Genomic DNA, 17,039 nt, shown 5'->3' with positions numbered 1-17,039 from the left:
ATAGGTCTCCATTGTTCTGTTGATCGATAGGTCTCCATTGTTCTGTTGATTGATAGGTCTCCATTGTTCTGTTGATTGATAGGTCTCCATTGTTCTGTTGATTGATAGGTCTCCATTTTTCTGTTGATCGATAGGTCTCCATTGTTCTGTTGATCGATAGGTCTCATTTGTCTCTGATGTTCGAATGCTGCAAAATCAGTGGTTGCTTGAGGAAATGTAATAGCTTTTGGAAATTCCTTGTATGTTAGGATCGTATGATTAATCACTGAGTATTTTCCTGTTCAAATCTGTGGCTTGCCCAGATCCCCATACTTTCCTAAAAGCTATTTATCATTTAGTAGTGAACTAGATTGTTTTATCTTAATTATGGTTGTGTTAAATGGTTCCAGCTATAGATGGTATTTACACAGTATTGTATAAGTGTATGTAGACAGTATATTTGCTTTTACAAAATTAATTATTTGAGTACTGATGGCCATATTGTCTTACTTCCTATTTGGAGTTATCTTAAATCCTTAGCATACCCTGAATACTTAGCAATGAGCGTTGACCACAGCAACTTACTAGGACAGTTATTCACAATGCTAGTTTTATTTGGATCCTGTTAAGGAAAAAGCAGATGTCTTGTATTTCCTGTCTGTGCTCTGCTTTCCTCTAGGCTGGCTTGGTTCCCCGTGACACCCCAGAGCAGCTGATCATTTCCCTTGAGCCTGAGGCAGCCTCCATCTACTGCCGCAAGCTCCGCCTCCACCAGATGATTGACATTGGCACCAAGACCACCCAGAATGGTTTCAGCCCCAATGAGAACGTGGGGGCAGGGATGACCCAGGGTAAATCCCACCCTGCGACCCCACAGGCCAATAACAATATGAGCATCACATTGAGCATCCCAATCATGTACCATAATAACATTTTGCATCCCCATGTGCCGATTTCATACAGTATGTGCCTCTCAAATTAATATTGAACTATAGATTGGTTATTGGTTGACAAGCATGCTTATCATTCCAAAAGTGTTTAAATCTGTTGAGTTCAGTCTGGATAACTGGTTGGCAGGGGAGAACCATCTTTCCACTGAAGTCAGGTCACAGATTACTACAGTGATATTGTAGTTTTTTTTTATTGTGGCATTGTAAGTTTATGCTAACCGTCAAACAACCAGTGCCTTTAATTAATCGTAAACATACATTTCCTTTCAACGGAAAACATGTATGTGACAATATCCTCAGCCCTAACATCACTTTTATTGTCATATTCAGACACTAAAAATGCATGGGCAAATTTCTAATAGTCACACTCCCTGTCTATTTGCCTTTGCTTCTTTTTCCTAAAATTCCATTGAATACTATGGGAAATTTGGCCTATGTACTTTGTATTTCAATTACTTTTTGTATTCAGGATTTAACATGGCAAATATACTGATATCTGATTGTACAGAAGGTCATTAAAACAGTAAATAATGCCACCTTAGAACTGGTCCATATTATCCAATGACATCCAATCTAATTTGACAGCATGCGAATCAGCAATAGCAAATGACTCCCTCAAGCCTTTCCTCTCTCTCACTCATCACTCTTTTTTGTTTCGGGAAAGAGTTTTTTGTTCTCCACAGATGATCTAAACCAGAGATTTAGAAGCTTGGTGACCTTCAGTCCTATCTCTCTACGCTATTGACTGGGGATATGACTGAATGCCACTCACAGTAGCATTCACTTGCATGCATGGCAATTATTCATCTCCCCTTTCTTTTAGTTCAACAGCTCATCGGCAGGGAGAATGTGTATTACACCTATATTGGTTCAATTGACGTCACAGGGGCACGTGCCCCCTCAGATTTTTCCTGTTTAAAAATGAACAATATTATTTTCTTCTTTTTTCTGTCTTTCTCTGTAATACTACTAGCCACCTAGCAATTTTATTAAGTTGTCTTTAGCCTGGATACATTCCCAGTCTCTCAACCTCATAACTACTACATTTCAGGCTATCCATCGAGTCTTAGCTGGCATGCACACAAAAAAAAGGAAGCAATTACGAAACGTACTGAAGACTCCCAATCCTTTCAATCCTTTACCCAGATTTTAGCAGAGATGCAGAGAAAAAAATAACCACCTGTCCTTTAAAAAAGAAAAATAACCTCCAGTCAGGAGGATACAGACAGCTACATTTTTGGGGTTCATGACGCCCCTGATTGAATCCATTCTTCCAGTTGTCTGTGACCCTGGTGAGAGGCTGACATTTATCCAAGGTGTCAATTCAAAACTATATGCTCCAGTCCTTGAATGCCAAGTATTTTATGACAAACATATCATTTCTACCATCTGTCTAACATATTCCCTGAATGTGATTCACTTGTTATAGTAGTACTGCAGCTTTCGTTTGAATTCAATAGGATTCACCCACACATTCAGTAGAGGAAACTCTGTAAGACAACAGTGTACATGGTATACTGTCTTTTAATAAGAACTGAGATGAGAGATGATTTACTGTACTGTATAGACAATTATTGTTGATTTCTGAATACTCAGTGCAACAATAAGAAAACAGTATTCGCTCTTTAGCTGGGCACTTGTTGCCTTGTGGTTCTTGGATGAAGATCATTGCATTGATGGAATGGTCACTGCCTCCATCATGGTTTACAACGCTCTAACCGCATGCTGTAACACAGCTGAAGGCTATTGGTGTCTCTTTGGAGCAGATGGGTTCCTATGTTTTTCCTTTATAGACTCTGTAATGGATGTTGTATGTTTCCTGTATATCTCTACATTCCTGTAAAATGCTTAGTTTGTTGTCCAAAATGGTGCTCAATGTGTCCCAAGGCCACATACAGGATTTCAGAACTAGTGAGGTCAATGTAGCGCCATCCAACGGATATATCATTTACTAATAATAATTATGGAATATTAAGTTGGTTTGAAATAAACCCTGTGATGAATAGTCAGATTGTGTGTAGGCCTAGCGCCTTGCCTCCAGTAGCAATGCAGAGGTCAGAGAGAGGTCGGAAAAAAAGAAGAGGGTGCAAGTCAATATCCCCAAGTCTAATGCTGGGGTTTCCAACAGAATGTTACAACTCTTTTTGTGTTGGAAGAGAAGTGTACTCTCTGTCCAGCTGCTGCTGTTTCCTCCTTACATGAACTTTCCCATAATGGCTGCCCCTCTACTCGAGCAGCTTCCACCATCGCTAACTCACAGCGTTCCTGGAAGTTTATTTCTTCATTTTGTTGTCTGTGTTTTGACATGTTGATGGAAGAGGTAATGGTGCCATAGATCGACCCCACTCTCACGTCTTCCGGAGAGCTAATAGGAGTAGAAAATTCCTCCTTCCTCTTTGTGTTTCCCCTCTGTTGGAGGAAATGTCCTTCTGACGTCTTGATCGCTGTGGTCATGCTACTACTACTGTCTCTTCGTGTTTTCAGCCAGTGATTACAAGGTCCGTATGTGATTAATCCCATCATTAGCCCATAAGTACTGATCATAAGAGCATTCTCCAGTTTTGAACATTGCATGTAAAATGTCCTTGTTCTTTCATCCCTTTGCAACTAACACATTTTTTCCCTGTGTAGGAATACTATTTCATCAGCGACACACTGATAAAGCACAGTTTCAATATGAGTACTTGAATTGAAACACTAGAAACTGTCAACCTAGAATCTCTGAGATGGGTACCTGCAGTGAAGCCATAGTCTAGAGTTCTATCGCTGACTTCACATCTAGACATCATGTAACCCTCTCATCCTGTTGCTTGACTTACATTGTATGACCCACACAGCTTCACCAAAGCGCTTTCACCCTTCTCACACTCGGTCATTCTCTCTCTGTCAATAACCAGCCAAGGAGCCTGTCCGGAGCAAACGGCAGAGCCGCACCTTTTTGGTGGAAAATGTCATAGGGGAGCTTTGGTCGGAGCTGGAAGAAGGTAGAGTCTCTTTCTCTCTTTTACGCTTCAGTTTCTCTCTCCCTCCTTCCTCTCTCTACATTATTTGCTCTTGCTGTTTCTTATACTGCTGATCATGCATTGTGCTGGTTATTCACTAACCTAAAAAACAACAACTTTACACTATTGAGTGGGGGGGGATCTTCTATACTTAATGTCTTTCTAATTTTTGCTTATAACCTCATGCGTTTACGGTCTAATCGGTTACTTTTCTCTACTAATCAAATGCTTCCTGTAGGTTTGGCTGGATGTTGACATGTCAGGGATCATATGGTTGTTTACATCAGTGGTTCCCAACCAGGGGTACTTGGACACCTGGGGGTACTTGGCCTATCCACAGGGGGTACTTGAAAAGACTTATGAGACCATATGTTTACTGGTAAAATGCACATGAAGGGGTACTTCAGGGGTACTCCAGGCAGAGCAAAATTCAGTTGGTGCTACAGTAAGCAAAAAATGTTGGGAATCACTGGTTTAAATGACCACATAGTGATTACTGACCACTGTGACAGTGTGGGCATGGTGCTAATATAAGTTATTCACTGTATGAAAGGACTGTAATCCAGTATAGCAATTGGTTTGTCTTCTATCTCCCTCCTCCATGCCCCTGATACAGTATAGTAGCTACACTGTATCTAGGTCGCTAGTACCCACTTGGGATTTTAGGGCTTGACAGTATCATGACTACTCGTGTTCAACATCCTCTGAGTGTGTCCCAAAAACAGAAGCTGCTTTTAGAGGAAAATGTTAGAAGTCATGCTTCAGAGGCGCTATTGGCTACCGCTATAGTCTTCTGCCCCTTGTCCTCCAATGACATTTCTCTCGCTCCGTGTCGCCAGGTGACACCTATGTGGTGGTTGACTGTGGTGGCGGAACGGTTGACCTCACGGTCCATCAGATACAGCTCCCCGAGGGACATCTCAAGGAGCTCTATAAGGCCTCAGGTACAGAGACTGCTCAATGCTCATATACAGTGCCTTGCAAAAGTATTCGGTCCCCTTGAACTTTGCGACCTTTTGCCACATTTCAGGCTTCAAACATAAAGATATAAAACTGTATTTTTTTGTGAAGAATCAACAACAAGTGGGACACAATCATGAAGTGGAACGACATTTATTGGATATTTCAAACTTTTTTAACAAATCAAAAACTGAAAAATTGGGCGTGCAAAATTATTCAGCCCCCTTAAGTTAATACTTTGTAGCGCCACCTTTTTCTGCGATTACAGCTGTAAGTCGCTTGGGGTATGTCTCTATCAGTTTTGCACATCGAGAGACTGAAAACAGCTCGAGCTCAGTGAGGTTGGATGGAGAGCATTTCAATTTTAACCATCTTCCCTGTCCCTGCTGAAGAAAAGCAGGCCCAAACCATGATGCTGCCACCACCATGTTTGACAGTGGGGATGGTGTGTTCAGCTGTGTTGCTTTTACGCCAAACATAACGTTTTGCATTGTTGCCAAAAAGTTCAATTTTGGTTTCATCTGACCAGAGCACCTTCTTCCACATGTTTGGTGTGTCTCCCAGGTGGCTTGTGGCAAACTTTAAACGACACTTTTTATGGATATCTTTAAGAAATGGCTTTCTTCTTGCCACTCTTCCATAAAGGCTAGATTTGTGCAATATACGACTGATTGTTGTCCTATGGACAGAGTCTCCCACCTCAGCTGTAGATCTCTGCAGTTCATCCAGAGTGATCATGGGCCTCTTGGCTGCATCTCTGATCAGTCTTCTCCTTGTATGAGCTGAAAGTTTAGAGGGACGGCCAGGTCTTGGTAGATTTGCAGTGGTCTGATACTCCTTCCATTTCAATATTATCGCTTGCACAGTGCTCCTTGGGATGTTTAAAGCTTGGGAAATCTTTTTGTATCCAAATCCGGCTTTAAACTTCTTCACAACAGTATCTCGGACCTGCCTGGTGTGTTCCTTGTTCTTCATGATGCTCTCTGCGCTTTTGACGGACCTCTGAGACTATCACAGTGCAGGTGCATTTATACAGAGACTTGATTACACACAGGTGGATTGTATTTATCATCATTAGTCATTTCGGTCAACATTGGATCATTCAGAGATCCTCACTGAACTTCTGGAGAGAGTTTGCTGCACTGAAAGTAAAGGGGCTGAATAATTTTGCACGCCCAATTTTTCAGTTTTTGATTTGTTAAAAAAGTTTGAAATATCCAATAAATGTCATTCCACTTCATGATTGTGTCCCACTTGTTGTTGATTCTTCACAAAAAAATACAGTTTTATATCTTTATGTTTGAAGCCTGAAATGTGGCAAAAGGTCGCAAAGTTCAAGGGGGCCGAATACTTTCGCAAGGCACTGTAGCAGCTCTTGCTGTATGCATGTTACACTGAGATGGATCAAGGCAGTGTCCTCAACACAACAACAATCACATTATTCTGGCTGTTATATTGCATTGTGGGGTGGATGCTTGGACCCCTAGACTAAAAAATCCTTTCATAGCAGAAGTGTAGCGGGAGGCTTAATCAGGGTCCATGCAACCAACTCTATGAGTTCCATGGACTCTTGAGTCATTTGAGCTGTTATTGACCGACACTCATTTTCGCCTTCTCAGGCGGTCCTTATGGCTCCATTGGTATTGACTATGAGTTTGAGAAGCTCCTGTGTAAGATCTTCGGGCCCGACTTCATCGACCAGTTTAAGATTAAGCGGCCGGCTGCCTGGGTGGATCTGATGATCGCGTTTGAGTCCAGGAAACGGGCGGCGGCCCCGGACAGGACCAACCCCCTGAACATCAACCTGCCCTTCTCCTTCATCGACTACTACAAGAAGTTCAGAGGTCACAGTGTGGAACACGCCCTGCGCAAGAGCAAGTGAGTGTGTGTGTGATTAGGGAGAAGGGTTAGAGGACTGGTACAGGATACCGCGCACACCGAAAGTCTAGAGCTCAATCAACTCCCTATTGAGTGAATACCCTATTACCCAAGCATGTGTCTAAATGATATGTCCTAGCTGTCAGATGTAATATACACTGAGGGTACAAAAAATAGGAACACCTGCTCTTTCCATGACATAGACTGATGTCATGTGCTAAATCCACTTCAACAGCCGGAAGCAGGTGAAAAAGGTAACTCAAATAACCATATTCAACCAAGCTAATTTCCAATTCCTATGAATTTATTTGATTACAGAGGTAGCAAAACTGTACTTCAAATCTTTTGATACTCCCCCACTTAACATACTACTTGACCAGTTGGGCCCAAGCTTGCTGTACAACATTAAAAGCCATTCAGTCTGTCTGCAAACAGGCTCTCATAGTGCTTGATAGGAAGCCCAATAGCCATCATCACTGTTATATCCTCAGAAAGCATGAGCTCCTGAGTTGGGAAAATCTTGTGGAATACACCTACGCATGTCTTGTATTCAAGATCCTAAAATGGCCTGACTCTCCCTCCACTTAGTACTTTTGTTAAACAGAAAACCCAAACCCATGGCAGCAGATCCACAAGGTCTGCCATGAGAGGTGACTGAATAGTTCCGTTAAGGAAGAGCACCTTTAGTCAATCTGCTTTCTCTGTGAGAGCTTCCCATGTCGGGAACACACTTCCATCAGACACACAACTGCACCACCAATCGCACCTTCATAAAAAACTTGAAGACATGGCTAAAGGCCAATCAGAGTTGTGAACATAATCCCTAACTGTGTATTGCCGCTTTCCATGTTGTCTGTAGCTTGTGAGATGTGGAAACACTGTTGCTTTTATGCATTTTGTTTTGTTGCTTTTCGTGTTAGAGGAACCTATCTGTGTGCTACGTGTTGCTTGTTCTATGTTGCTCTGCATGTGCTCACTGCTCATTGTTTGTCTGTATTGTAATTGTTTTTAATAACCTGCCCAGGGATTGCGGTGGAAAATTAGCCGGTTGGATACACCAGTACTTTTACAGAAACGTTTATTAATTTGCACTGTCCCTGTAAAAATAAACTCAAAAATAAACTCAGTGTAGATAAAGGGGAGGAGACAAGTTAAAGAATGATTTTTAAGCTCATTCTTAGGAAGAAACTCACTATTAGGAAGTGATGCTTTGTACACTCAGTGCATGTTTACTTGGTGTATGTATCCATGTGAATACACACAAGCTTCCTCTGCACAGATTTCATTTTCATCACAGAAACATTTAATGACCAACTTGCGACATATTACAATATATTTTCCATTATATACCAGGGAATTCAGAATTCACCACCTTTCCCCCTCCACTACCTCAGTCAGCTCATTAACAGACAGCAGGGTTCTCTATACTCAGCCAGACTAGAGAGTGATATCAGAGTGATACAGGGTCTTTATGTAAGCAAGCTTTATTTGAATGTTATTCAGTCATTTTTTATGAATTCAGTGCACAATACTGCACCAAACATTAATTTGGGTAAAACAACTACTATCCATACTACAGTGTGTAGGCATGAAGAAAGCATTTCAGACTTGTGTCTTGGCTGAAATAATTTGAACTGAATGAACCTGAGTGAGAATACTTAGTCAGCTACTTACACTAGTCTAGTGTATTGTACGTACACTAGACTAGTATCTCACGTTGATACCACCCTGTAGTCTGGGTGTTAACAGTCATGTCTTGCATGCGTACAGATTTTCATCTCTTATTAAAATCATGGGACCCTTAAAGACATTCAGATTCCCGAAACCTGAGCCTCCAGTGGTCCTGTGGGCCCTCTGACTCAGACCAAATTATTTACAGTTATGACTGTCTCACTCTGCTGGAGAAGCCTTTGTGTGAAAGAGTGTGTGTATGTGTGCACTGGCAAGCACACACACTCACAAACACCTGGTAGAAAACTCAAACGATACCAGATGGATTCTATACACTCCTATAAGATATGTTAATTGGGTTCTTGAGTGGCGCAGCCGTCTAAGGCACTGCATCTCAGTGCGAGAGGTGTCACTACAGACCCCGGTTCGATTCCAGGCTGTATCACAACCAGCCGTGATTGGGAGTCCCATAGGGCGGTGCACAATTGGCCCAGCGTCATCCAGGTTAGGGTTTGGCTGGGGTAGGCTGTCGTAAATAAGAATTTGTTCTTATCTGACTTGCCTAGTTAAATAAAGTTTAAATAAAATGTTACAACAAGAGCAGAGTGAGGGGAAGGAGTATACAGTACATATATTTAAAAAAAACACTCGTCTCATGAAAGAAACTCACGTGAGCTGCTGTATTGAGGCAGACACCACTTATCCATTGTTCTCCTACAGACAAATGTAACCCACCAGCTCAATTTGGGTCTTATTTAACAACATTTTAAATAGTGTTTTTTTACACTGGATAAAATAAGATACTCAGAGCCACCACATGGTATATCATACACTGCATTTGAGGAACAATGGGAAAGTAATTCTGCTTTGAAAGTTGATAAAGCTGCAACCCCACCTTTGAGAAAATGGCCCTTGAATGTTTTCTTACTTGGGAGTTAAAGTATGCTTTAACATCCAATTAAAACGACTTTCTGACTAAATTAGAAACATATAATAGCTGACTCTTTCCCATATACATGGATGAACTGTTGTTTGGCCTGTTGTGTCAAGTCATTCCGGTTCACACTGACGGTGCACAGAAAGTAGTCCAACACAACTTTTTCCCACTGAAATTCAGGGCAGCAATGTTGTTGAGAGCAGTAGCAACACTTTTGCAGTTCTCCTTGGCTAACATATCTTTCATAAAAGCCTCAGTAGCAAGGACACATATGTTCAAATGTCTCTCCTGTGAAGTAGGGACATGTGACATATGCCCAGCTTCCTGAAACGGGTCACCAATGAATTCCATAGAGAGCTCACTGTGTTAAATCTCCATATAGATAATATACCAAGCACAAGGGGTAAAACGTAGTGGAAGACACAGTGATTTCCCTATATCCATTCAGGGGACTGTAAAAAAGGTTTTGTTTCCTAAAGACATCAGGTCACATACTGTACTGACAGAGAAGGAAGACTGGTTCATGGTGCATTGTATCAGTGCTTTTACAGTTGCCTACCAATCTACTGGTAATCAGAGCAGGGTCAATAATGGCATGCTTATCTCTCCTCTCTTGTCTCTGCAGTGTGGATTTTGTGAAGTGGTCCTCCCAGGGCATGCTGAGAATGAACCCTGATGCCATGAATGCCCTCTTCAAGCCCACAATAGACCACATCATTCAGCACCTCAGTGAGTAGCAGCTCTTACTAATACAAACCCCATTTTTGTTAAACACTGAGGGACTACATATACAGTGGTCGCCAAAAGTTTTGAGAATTACACAAATATGAATTTTCACAAAGTCTGCTGCCTCCGTTTGTATGATGGCAATTTGTCTATACTCCAGAATGTTATGAAGAGTGATCAGATGAATTGCAATTAATTGCAAAGTCCCTCTTTGCCATGCAAATGAACTGAATCCCCAAAAAACATTTCCACTGCATTTCAGCCCTTCTACAAAAGGACCAGCTGACATCATGTCAGTGATTCTCTCGTTAACACAGATATGAGTGTTGACGAGGACAAGGCTGGAGATCACTCTGTCGTGCTGATTGAGTTTGAATAACAGACTGGAAGCTTCAAAAGGAGGGTGGTGCTTAGAATCATTGTTTTTCCTCTGCCAACCATGGTTACCTGCAAGGAAACATGTGCCGTTATCATTGCTTTGCACAAAAAGGGCTTCACAGGCAAGGATATTGCTGCCAATAAGATTGCACCTAAATCAACAATTTATCGGATCATCAAGAACTTCAAGGAGAGCGGTTCAATTGTTGTGACAAAGGCTTCAGGGCGCCCAAGAAAGTCCAGAAAGCGCCAGAACCGTCTCCTAAAGTTGATTTAGCTGCGGGATCGGGGCACCACCAGTACAGAGCTTGCTCAGGAATGGCAGCAGGCAGGTGTGAGTGCATCTGCACGCACGTTGAGGCAAAGACTTTTGGAGGATGGCCTGGTGTCAAGAAGGGCAGCAAAGAAGCCACTTCTCTCCAGGAAAAACATTGGGGACAGACTGATATTCTGCAAAAGGTACAGGGATTGGACTGCTGAGGACTGGAGTAAAGTAATTTTCTCTGATGAATCCCCTTTCTGATTGTTTGGGGCATCCGGAAAAAAGCTTGTCAGGAGAAGACAAGGTGAGCGCTACCATCAGTCCTGTGTCATGCCAACAGTAAAGCATCCTGAGACCATTCATGTGTGGGGTTGCTTCTCAGCCAAGGGAGTGGGGCTCACTCACAATTTTGCCTAAGAACAAAGCCATGAATAAAGAATGGTACCAACACATCCTCTGAGAGCAACTTCTTCCAAACATCCAGGAACAATTTGGTGACAAACAGTGCCTTTTCCAGCATGATGGCTCGGGGAACAAAACATCACAATATTTTGGGTCCATGGCCAGGAAACTCGCCAGACATTAATCCCATTGAGAACTTGTGGTCAATCCTCAAGAGGCGGGTGGGTAAACAACACCCCACAAATTCTGACAAACTCCAAGCATTGATTATGCAAGAATGGGCTGCCATCAGTCAGGATGTGGCCCAGAAGTTAATTGACAGCATGCCAGGGCGGATTGCAGAGGTCTTGAAAAAGCAGGGTCAACACTGCAAATAGTGACTCTTTGCATCAACCTCATGTAATTGCCAATAAAAGCCTTTGACACTTATGAAATGCTTGTAATTATACTTCAGTATTCCATAGTAACATCTGACAAAAATATCTAAAGACCCTGAAGCAGCAAACTTTGTGGAAATTAATATTTGTGTCATTCTCAAAACTTTTGGCCACGACTGTACTGTAGTGTCTGAGAGATGTAGCCTGTGATGATTATACAGTAGGAAGCTGTCAATGTGTTTGCCTGCAAGGGTTGAAACCTGAAAGGCAAATCAGCGTGAGTGAAAGGGTGTCAGTCATCCATTTTTATGAGCTGAGGTTTCTGAACTTACAATCAAAATGGCTGAGGTTCCCAATGTTTCCTTGTAACTCGCAAATCTAAGGTTTAGAAATACTGCAGCCTATCTAATGCTAATCTAATCTATTGGTCCTGCTGCTGTCTTGAAAAAGAGACATATCTCAACTGACCTAGATGAATAAAGCATGATTATGTTTTCAGTTTGGATCATCTCCATACAGCATGTGAGCTTCCCACCCAGGCTTAATTGAAAGCATGCCCATCCCATTCCAAGCTCAAAGGAGTTGAGATCCCGAAGAGTCATTTGGGGAGTGCACACTGTACCCCTAAGTGTTCCTCTCACTGTACATTGAGCAGTCTTCCCAGTACCCCCACCTAGAATAAACCAACCTACTACAATAATGTATGCAGTGGTTTTGGACAGAGAGTAAGAAGTGGGTCACATTACTTAATTCCTAGAGTAAACAACTTGTTTGTTGAAGAGGTTTTTAATGGAGTTACTAATGGCATAACACATCTGCTAATGCCTGCAGAAAATTGACATTTTACTTCACATACTGTAGAGTAGAACTCCTGTTGAATAATAACTCTTCCTTTCAGCTGACCTCTTTGATAAGCCGGAGGTGTGTGACATCAAGTTCCTGTTCCTGGTGGGCGGCTTCGCTGAGTCGCCGCTGCTGCAGCAGGCGGTGCAGAACATGCTGCATGGCCGCAGTCGCATCATCATCCCCCACGACGTGGGCCTCACCATCCTCAAGGGAGCCGTCCTCTTTGGCCTGGACCCCAGCGTCATCAAGGTGCGCCGCTCGCCCCTCACCTACGGCGTGGGCGTCCTCAACCGCTACGTAGAGGGCAAGCACCCACCTGACAAGATGCTGGTGAAGGACGGCACGCGCTGGTGCACCGATGTCTTCGACACCTTCATTGTGTGCGACCAGTCCGTGGCCCTGGGCGAGACGGTGAAGCGCAGCTACACGCCTGCCAAGCCCAGCCAGCAGGTCATCATCATCCACATCTACTGCTCGGAGAAGGAGGGCGTGGGCTTCATTAGCGAGCCGGGCGTGAGGAAGTGCGGCACGCTGCGGTTGGATGTGACTGGTACGGAAACCAGCGCTGCACGCCGTGAGATCCAGACGCACTTGCAGTTCGGGGACACGGAGATCCGGGCCATGGCGGTGGACGTGGCCACCTCGCGTACTGTCAAGGCTAGCATCGATTTCCTCGCTCAGTAAATAGGGTGACAGAACCAGAGGGTCAAAATGTCATAGGAAGTGAAATCTCCAGCAGCACAGCACACAATGAACCAGAGGACAGTGGCTAGAATTCTGTAGCAGTATATTGATCTTTAGGCCTGTTCAAATTCCCTGTAGCATGATAAGTGCTAGTTTGTTTCTGCTTTAGCTAACTCCTTGGTCAGAAACAAACAAGCTCTCAGGTTTTCTACCATCTGTGTATGTACTGTGTCTAGTCTTAAATGCAGGCTATATTGATGTGCTCTGCTCTAGAGATTTACACAGACTTGCAGATATTGCTACTGATACATGCAGCCTTGTTTCAGGGTTCATTGTGTGTTATCTGTAGTTGTGTGCTGTAGCTGTTTTAGGTCATGGTAGATGGATACTGTAGTGGATACTGTAGTACTCCTCTTACAGCGACAACATCATGCTATGACACAATGCTGCACAAACCTCAGTGTCCTCTTCAACCCTGGCTCATGGGACTGTCTTTTCATAACTCCTATGATTATTAAGACATTTAAAACCAAACCCCTGGGGCTTCCATGAACATGCAGTTATATACACTAGCATTCAGATACTTAACCTACTCATCAGACCAGAGTTGTGAGTCATGGTTGGAGACCACCTGAGATTACGAGGGAAGGCAGTGGTTCTCCAACAAAAACAATCCATTTGATCCGTTTTCAACAGTAAAACGTTACAGCAGGGGTGTCAAACTCATTCCACGGAGGGCCGAGTGTGTGCAGGTTTTTGGTTTTTCCTTTCAATTAAGACCTAGATAACCCGGTGAGGGGAGTTCCTTACTAACTAGTGACCTTGATTAATCCATCAAGTACAAGGGTGGAGCGAAATCCCGCAGACACTCGTCCCTCCGTGGAATAAGTTTGACACGTGCTTAACAGGGTAGCTTTCGAATCTGTATTTATCTCTACCGTCTCCTGTGGGTCGGCCCAAGATGTCATAAAAAGGAGTTCTATTACCATACGAAAACAAACTTGGTGCATTAGCTTTAAAAATGTTTGGTCAAATTTAGTCAGACAGTCTCCTATCCTGTCAACAATATATGTTTAATGGTTTATTGTGTACTGCGAACAAATCTGTGTTGGAAATATAGAGAGACTAACAGCCATCTGTTTAGACACCAGGCTAAAGACATTAATTTCTCACAAACAACGTAAAAATCCACCTCACTGGTTAATATGTTGCGCTGATCCACAGCCAAATATATATCCTTGAATGTGAAAAGTGGCAGAGTTGACAATGCTGCTAGCTGAACCTGCAAACTGATTTGAATATAACCATTGCCATGTGCTTTGTGCTTTGTTGTTGCCTTCATTTGTTATGCTTATGATTCAACGGAGGACAAAAAGCCACTTAATTTCCTTTTTGAATATTTCATATTCCGGAGATTTCTGTACAATTGCAGGCCCTTAAAAAGGAAAGATTACATTGAAAATATGTTTATTCCTGTAAATACAGTATTTAAATATTGTACAGATTTTTTGCGTTATTATTTTAGCAGCTTTAGAACAGAGAGTGTGTGCTTTCACGCAGACACCTTATTTCATTATTCTCACCAGCCATGCATGGCATGTGTCAAGGCAGAATTTGAATGGCATATTCATCAACAATGAGTGAAAGTGAACGTTGCCTGTGTGTTGCTCTGCGATTGAAAAAAGAAACTTGAATACCTTTGCCCTTAAAACATGAGTGGTTATTGTTATGGAACATGTAGTTTCTTTGGGTTGGGAAAACCCTTTTTAATTTTTTAATTTTATTAAATGTTTTTATTGATATTGGTAAGACAGGTACACATGGACAAGAAACAAGTGACAAAACCAAACAGGACAAAGATTTCCCCTCCCACAGAACTTCCCTAACCCATAGTATGATTAGTGGTTCACAGTAGCAGTCTACAGAGTCATGCGCTGATGAAAGAGCAATTACGTTTCTTTCACTACCGATGTAGGATCTTAATTTGATCCCTCTTTTGTTGATGAGAATTTTCCTGCACAGCAGGAAGTGCAAATTTGTAGTATATTCAAAGTTTAAAAAGGCTTCTATAAAGTTTGTAATTTCCACTTTAACATTTCAGACTCGATTTGCCCTAATTTAAAATGTATCATACCCTACAAAAAATGTCCATTAATTATAATCCACATAATAATTTACATTTCCTGTTGCTGCTGGATTATTTGACAAATTGACTCAAATTAAGATCCTACATCTGCAGCCTCATGCATACGTGCTACAGATATTTCCATGTGGGTAAATCATTTTGTTTGCTGTGCAACTGTCAATTTGTATTTAGTTTAGATTACATTTTTTAAATGGGTTTGGTTTATGAAAAACCTGCATTCTGGTTTATGAAAAACCTGTATTCTACATTCAAATGATCGATAGTAAATCTTTGTTGGCTCTTTCTAATGACAGTAATTGCCAATTCAAAACTATCCTTCAACCACCCTGCAAATAATATAAAGTGACAGTTCCAAATCTCTGCCCTTCTCTCCCAAACAATAGTAATACAAGAGCAATAACACCTTGCAATTACAAGGTGTTGTTCCTTACCACGATTTAACACAACCGTCAAACATTTTTGTGTTGTGCTTCCATTTTAAATTTGCTTCAAGGCTGCAGCTACTGGAAGCTGCTGTTGAAAGCATTATCCCCTAAATCAAGTATCGATGGAAGGAAACAGCTAAATAAAAACAACTTGATATTTAAAGATTGTGAAAATCTATAACCTTGTTCAATGAAAAATAAAGATACAATTAATAGCTTTGCAAGTTATAGCGCAGACAATGCAGGATAACCTTATTTGAAGGTTTATGGTCTTTCTTCAGTGTTCCTCTATGAGAACCCTACACTAAGGGGTTTAAAACTCATTTAAATGAGATCTTCACGGAAAACTCTGAATTTAGGTTGGTCTCCCGTTGATTTGTTGATGTGAAAAAGTGCACAAGCTTTGATCTATGATGCTGCCTATGGCACTCTCCTGCAATGCACGTTTTGCATGAGTAACTCTTTACGAATGGTGAGAAAACATCATTTCTAACAACACTTTTTTAGGTTTGAGGTTTAGGTGTGGTGATAATGTTACACCACCATGTGTGGAGAAAAGTGTGGCCTTTTCAAATCCAGATGCAATGACAAATGAACCATTAACTGTGAAGGCAACATTTGTACATGTCCCAATCACTCATCTCACCCACTGTTATCAGAGCAAATCTGTTCAATCTATGGAAAGCCCTGCAGTGCTTTCTCCATCCTAATAACTAATATCATATTAATCTATATGTCATGTTAATCTAGCTGCACCTTCCCCATCTCCACCATTATATGGAGGTCAATGTATGACTACTAAGTTGAAGGAAATAAAAATACATCATTTTGTTTCTTTCATGTATTTCTACTTTGATAAATACCATGTATTTTGTGCAGCCGCCAGTATATTGTAATGCACAAGATGCTGTATGTAGTTGCTTTACTGTGTACTCAAAGCTATGTCAGAATTGTATGTTTAGCTAAAGTTTGCATTGTATGTAGTTTATAATGCAGAAGAAGATGACAACTGGCACGCTAAAGAGAGTAAATATGTTGAATTCTATGGTAATTTATGAATCTGGAGTTGAATGGGTGGATAGGCAATTAAGTAGCATAATTGTAGCTAGCTTCTGCATACCAAAATAGAAAGTGCTTAACTCTTAATCTAGATTTTACAATATTACAGGACATACACGTTCACTGCTACTTGATTCTGTGCTTGTTGTAGAACAAGTGACTTCACTATTCTGCCAAATTTGACATTCTTACTTAATGTTTCACAAATCACACATTTTTCAGTTTCTCTTTGGGTTGACGCACATGTGATTTTTCTACTGTTGAGTTACAAGTCTCCTGCTCTTACCATTTTAACTCAAATGTGTTGTATCCACAGCCAAACTGTCATCCAATAAAATGTAGGTGTATTTCAAAGAA

At 41.6% G+C, this 17,039-nt stretch overlaps 1 protein-coding gene across 2 annotated transcripts in view; it reads left to right on the top strand.

The window, feature by feature from the left end:
• LOC110528078 (heat shock 70 kDa protein 12A) overlaps nt 1-17,039 on the top strand; it is a 49,219-nt gene extending 32,180 nt beyond the window's left edge. The window contains exons 7-12 of one of the 2 annotated variants that reach the window (XM_036983876.2): nt 659-830; nt 3,827-3,913; nt 4,771-4,875; nt 6,511-6,769; nt 10,003-10,106; nt 12,421-17,039. In XM_036983876.2, the coding sequence (XP_036839771.1) occupies nt 659-830; nt 3,827-3,913; nt 4,771-4,875; nt 6,511-6,769; nt 10,003-10,106; nt 12,421-13,052 (1,359 nt within the window). In that variant the 3' untranslated portion in view covers nt 13,053-17,039. The remainder of the gene's footprint in view (nt 1-658; nt 831-3,826; nt 3,914-4,770; nt 4,876-6,510; nt 6,770-10,002; nt 10,107-12,420) is intronic. The other variant, XM_036983878.2, reaches the window with a different exon arrangement.

Source organism: Oncorhynchus mykiss, chromosome 1 (genome assembly GCF_057628025.1).
Source record: "Oncorhynchus mykiss isolate SJ-2025 chromosome 1, ASM5762802v1, whole genome shotgun sequence".
Taxonomy (NCBI): domain Eukaryota; kingdom Metazoa; phylum Chordata; class Actinopteri; order Salmoniformes; family Salmonidae; genus Oncorhynchus; species Oncorhynchus mykiss.
The sequence above is the reverse complement of the archived record's forward strand: the minus strand, read 5'-3'. Positions and strand labels throughout refer to the sequence as shown.